The following is a 5,401-nucleotide window of genomic DNA, read 5'->3' on the forward strand; positions in this document are numbered from 1 at the left end:
AAACTGCGGGTCACGGCTAAATGCATAAGGGAGCTACTAAAGCGTTGTTGGGTGCGATTCCGAAAGGACAGCAGTATACTCGGTAGGAGATCCAGATGAGTCCCCCGCCGTTACGGGGTTCTGCTACTTTCGATTGCTTACGCTCTTCGGCGACAAGGGAAGAAAACCCTCGTGATTATTCACGACGGGGGGGCAACTCCAGCCGAGAATGTGAGTGGCAAAACTGCTGTCTGTCCCGCCCACGTGACGGCGGCGCGCGCACCTGGATCTGCTACCGAGTATCCTGCTGTCCTTTTGGAATCGCACGCAACAGTGGCACTCCGCTGTAGGTTTGAAACTACAGTTGTGCGCCCTAAGGTGAAGGGAGCTTATGTGTGCTCAGCGGCCGAAAGCCTTGTGTACTGCGGACACGAGGCGAGAACGCCAACAGCTGTTGGCTTGTCGGAGCTCATGGGCGGCCCGGCTTCCTCGCGAGTGACCGGGAACGAGAGTCCGGGGTGACCATGGCGGAAACAAGTACGAGCTGAGCCTTCCCGAATCTCCTCTGCCGCTCCTCGATGCGGAATTTACTGCTGGCTGTTTGCCCGCAGAGAACATGGCTACTTGGCTAATGAAAGTAACGGTTGAAACGAGGAGATCGGCTGCTACTGACCAGACCGTGCGCTGCGCGTATGGCGCGACCAGCAACAAGGCCGCCAGACCTACCGTCACCTTGACGCCGCAGAACAACAAAGTGACTCTTGTGTGCGGGAGCAAGGATCATACTGAGGTCCAGCCTAGAGACTATCAGACAAACTACTGCGCAGATGCAAATGTCGGTACTGCTTGCAAGAAAGAGGCATACACCACCTTCATCAAGGACTTCAAGCCTGAATGGTGGACGAAGGTTGAGGCCACTCAGAATGTGACCCTGACCCTGCCTCCGGAGAATTTCCCGGTCACTGCAAAGTCGATTCATCTTGAATGCGGATACAAATCAGAAGGCAGCAGGGAATCCCAGGCCGAAGGTTCGCAAGCAAGTCGGCCAACTGTCTGTGTGGGTGGATGTGGTCATTAGTGCGAAGCCGAGCTGAGGCACGGGCAGAACAGTCTCAGTTCTGCCGAGCCTGACTCTGGCAGAAGTGAATTTGACTGTCTCCCGGGTCATGTGGTTATAAAAGGATTGGAAAAGGCTCCTTTTGTCATGGACACAGGAGATCCGCAAACGACGATGCACCGCAACGGTCGGCTCGTTTGCTAGTGGTGTACGAAGGGTCAAGGAACCACTGGAACCTAATTTGCGTCCGAGAGGCCTGCGTACCGCTACAGCCCGGTAAGGCAGCCCTCTCGTCCGCTAGAGGGAAGAATCTGCTATGAGGACGAGTCTTAGTGTTTCATATCTCGTAGCAGGTGGCCGCAGAGCCATTTTTCTTGTTGTGTTATGAAGGCCTGCACTCCTCCGCACAGGGCCTGCTTCTGCGGCGGAGAGGATCGGTCTCCAAGCTGTCGATTCGAGAGAATGTCGTGGAGTTCAGGGACGATTCTCGGAAGGAGAGTGAATGGCGTGAGGAGTGTATGCATGGGCTCCCATTCGTTCAAAAGCAGAGAAGTGCCACTTCTGAGTCGACGACGAGAAGTGTGCGATCTGCGGGAGCCTACCCGAGAGCTCGGGAAGGCGGCTCGGGTCGTCCACACAGGTTGCGGAGAGGCAAAAAGAGGATAGGTCAAAACCAAAAGAGTTTTGTCCACAGCTCCTTGCTTTTGCATCCGTTCACTTCGAAGAACTAGCAGGAAGCTGCTAATGATGTGTAAGCTCGCAGGCCGATGCATTTCATGCTGTAGAGCACTTCAGCGTACATGGCGCGTTTACAGTACGCGGGGCTTCTCCGGGGAGGTGTCTGTGTCTACAGAGAAACACGGGGGTCAGGTGTTGTTTGTCTCTTCGGGGAAACTAAATGTATGACTTTGCTTCTTTTTGTCACTACGTCTCAGCACATACGGTTGTCTAGTTTGCGCAGGGATGGGCCGATGAAGTAGGAGCACCCATCAGTACCTGTGTCTCATCCCGCCGACAGAATGCTGTGTGAATCCCATGCTGTGTCTGTGGTTGTGTTCCCATAGTCGGGGCGCTCTTGTGTTGTGGGCTGTTCTCCCTCGAAACAACTACAGCTTGGGACCTTACAAGAAATCTGAATGAAATTTTTTTGCGTTGTCCGTGCTGGGTGCGCTCGGCGCGTCCGCTGCCACGTGTGCGTCCCAGCGCATGGGCCTCAGTGTGTTCGGAGGGGCGAGCGCGACATACTGAACACAACGAACGGAGTGAGAATATACCGCTCTCTGCTCGGTGCATCGGCAGTGTTGAAGGGGGAATACTCGACAAAAGGCCGTCTCTCTCACCGGTGCGCTTCTCTGCTTGAGAGGGAATCAATGGTCTCATTTGTCGTGCTCTAGCCTGCTTTCATTGCATGCAGGGAGCACGCCGTCTACCACGGCACGCGTATTGCCCTTCTCCGTCGAGCATTTTCCGGTCCCCTGCCGCTGTTGTCGGTTTCGCTTTTCGTTGGCGCCCAGGGATGCTTTCATGGGGCTCGGCGTGCCGCTGTCTGCAGGAGCCGCGAAGACGCAACTGTCCAACACACGCTTCTCCCATGTGGCCTCCCAAGCATTGTAGGAAGAGATTTTAGCTCCCCACGTGAAATCGCTCCGTCATAAGGACGGAGAACGCACAGGGAGCCGTGGGGTAGACACCGCCTTCGGAGGAGCGAGACCACCTGAACGGGCCTCGTACATCTCCAGGGGATCCACCCCTCACTTGTGTCTTGCTGGTCAGAGAGCTGGGTGCTTAGCGGACTGGTACGCTAACTGTCCTATACAGTTGGAAGAGAAGTAGCCGAGGTTACTTTAGCAACTCAGCGCTGTCGGCTTTGTGAGGCACTCAAGGGAATGCGCTGGCGGACGCTTACGGATCCGGTGCTGCAAGGCCGGAGCCACCGCTGCGGCACTTGGAAACGCCCGGTGACGACAGCGAGTCGACGGCTAGAAGTTTTGATCAGCTCGTTCCCTGCTAGTTGGGTCTTGGAGGTGTTAACTTCTGTAGCTTGCAAGACTGTCGTGCACCCCTGAAGCGCGCGAGGGGACACTGTAGGGGCAGCCGGTCACAGTAAAGCGAGTGCTGCGTTGCGTATCATTGAGGAGCGCCGGCCGTGGGCGAGCAGACGTGTATGGACTAAAAGTAAAGAGCCACACCATCAGAGGCCGACTGAGGAGCCTTGGAGTGTTGCCTTCACTGTGGCAGGTTCACCTTCAGGAGAGTTGAACGCCGGATGGGCGCAGCATTCCTGAGGGCCATGCGGTCACGCCGGCCCAAGGTACGAGTAGTTTTTCTATCATACGAGACATGCGCCTTGCTCTGCTGCTCTGGCAGGCAGTCGCTAACAGCTTTTATCCCCTTTCGGCCCCAGTTCATCAGCTACTCCTTCTTAAAGTGAAGCTCTCTTTATGACGAGTGATACGGACCTGCCCCAGCTTTGTGCCGCAGGGCGGTTCCGGCGAGGCGAGGCGGGACAGTTCGAACTGCGAGCGGAAGCGCCCTAAGCCAACCTGGTGCCTGAATAGCGGAACTGCAAACCTGAAGGTGCATTCATAGCCGTCCGTCAAGCAAACTATTTACTGGTCGTGACTCGACTTCGGTCGGGGCCGAAATCGTGAAAGGCGCTTTATGATGGGGTCGAGACTGTTGATCGCCTGCGGTGCAGATGCCCCCAACACGGCAGATGATCCTCTGAGGCAAACTGATCTAGAAAAAGGAGTCTTCTGTGTGATCTACATTCCTTCTCCCTGAAGGACGTGCGTGTTCGGACATCACAAAGTAGCCTTTCCACAACCGTCGGAGTTCAAGAGCGAGAACCAAGACGATCGGACAGCTATCACACGTCCGCCGCTTGAAACACCAGTAGCTTTATCCAGGGGAGTGCCGACGCTGGATGTGACTCCGGAAGAGCAGCAGTGTACCCACGGAGAGACGTCCAACTCCCAATGCCGGTTGCAACACAGACAGGGGCGGACTTACTGTTGCACTGAAGCTGCCGCGGAACATTTCCCATGGGAGCTCACAGACGGTGCCTCAGATCGTAGTACGAGTGGACATCATTCTCGAACACGCGCTAACGCCTGCCGTTCATCGGGGTTGGCTGCACTGCTCAGCCCGAAGCTCCTCGACACTTATCCTAGGCTCTGTGTCCGAAAAGTTCGGAAAACTCTTGTGACTGTCATCTGTCCTGGCAGCTTCGGCTATATCAGGTCACGTACTTCGCATGGTCGCATGTGCACCCCTATACGGGTGTGTGTATTCATCGGCCTTCACTGCCTTCCGTACGGCGTAACCCGCCCGCACAAACTCGAGGAGAGACCCGTGATCCCAACGAGAGCGCGGGCGTCGGTGCCGATAGCTGCCTTCTCGACCCTTCAATGTCCCCTCGGCGGCCGAGCGGAGTTGCTGGCGGCGCAGCAGGAGCTGGCGTCGACGTCGGCTGGATAATATACAAGTAAGCCAGCAGAGCTCGCCTTGGCAGCGGGCCCGCATCAGCGGCCGGTTGCTAGGCTCGCGTCCACCCACTCAGAGGGCCAGCCACGAGCCCGGGTGGGCTCGGTTGTGCGAGGGTTGGAGTTGGTGTGCTCTCTGTAAAGTCGGAGAACCGAGGCTAGTCGTTACTCGGGAGAGGAGCGCTTCCGACGGCACACTGGCCTCAGTAGAGCGAGTCGCCTACCCGAACATCATGTCCGTGTTGGGATTGTACTGCTTTGCTAGCGGCCCATCAGCAGGTAGGCTCGGGGTGCGCTGGATGGCAGGCGGGTAAGCCCGCTGAATTACCGCTAGCTAGCTACTCGGCATCGACCGTCGAGTTCCGGGTGCCGCGTCCAACCCTCACTGTCACCGTCATTCAGGAGGACTGCGGGCGTGGTTTTGCTACAGGGATCTAGGAGCCTCTACGAGTCCACGATTGTGAATCAGTCTCTCAGCTAGTTTTACCATCCCAGCAGCGCGCCGCTTGCCGGACTGCCTGTCCGTCTGCAGTTTGATGTGTTTCTCCCCGCCAAGCGCTTCGAGTTCTCTGCAGAAGACCGGAGGGACAGCCATGGAACACCTGTACAGTCGTTCCTCATCAAGGCCACCCAAAAAGGAACGGGGGTTGGTTTCCAGGGTGCCTCGGCTGTTGGCTCGGATCGGCACAGCTGCGGTTCTGCTATTGCCAATTGCTTCGGCTCTTCGGCAGCACGAGAAGAATAGCCTGGTCGCTGCTCCCGCAGGTGAGGCAACTCCAGCTGGAAATGTGACTGGCAAAACTGCTGTCTGTCCCGCCGCTGTGCCGGAGCACCCGTCACCTGCATCTGCCACCGAGTATACTGCCACTCTCTCGGAGAC

The 5,401-nt window shown here is 56.9% G+C and overlaps 2 protein-coding genes across 2 annotated transcripts; both read left to right on the top strand.

The window, feature by feature from the left end:
- Positions 1–71: 71 nt before the first annotated feature.
- Positions 72–4,038, top strand: CSUI_010318 (srs domain-containing protein). Its single transcript, XM_068070423.1, has 3 exons — positions 72–210; positions 591–1,787; positions 2,451–4,038. The coding sequence occupies exon 2, from the start codon at positions 596–598 to the stop codon at positions 1,055–1,057; it is 462 nt and encodes a 153-aa protein (XP_067917600.1). The 5' UTR covers positions 72–210; positions 591–595; the 3' UTR covers positions 1,058–1,787; positions 2,451–4,038.
- A 409-nt stretch (positions 4,039–4,447) lies between these two features.
- On the top strand, positions 4,448–5,399 carry CSUI_010319 (uncharacterized protein; the record flags this gene model as incomplete). Its single annotated transcript, XM_068070424.1, has 2 exons — positions 4,448–4,523; positions 4,952–5,399. A coding segment is annotated over exon 2 (342 nt), but the record flags the coding sequence as incomplete, so codon positions are not given.
- Positions 5,400–5,401: the final 2 nt, after the last annotated feature.

Source organism: Cystoisospora suis, assembly GCF_002600585.1.
Source record: "Cystoisospora suis strain Wien I chromosome Unknown contig_7134, whole genome shotgun sequence".
Lineage (NCBI taxonomy): Eukaryota > Apicomplexa > Conoidasida > Eucoccidiorida > Sarcocystidae > Cystoisospora > Cystoisospora suis.

Excerpts from the sequence above, each read along its gene's own strand:
- CSUI_010318 (XM_068070423.1), top strand. The coding sequence starts at position 596 with ATGGCTACTTGGCTAATGAAAGTAACGGTTGAAACGAGGAGATCGGCT.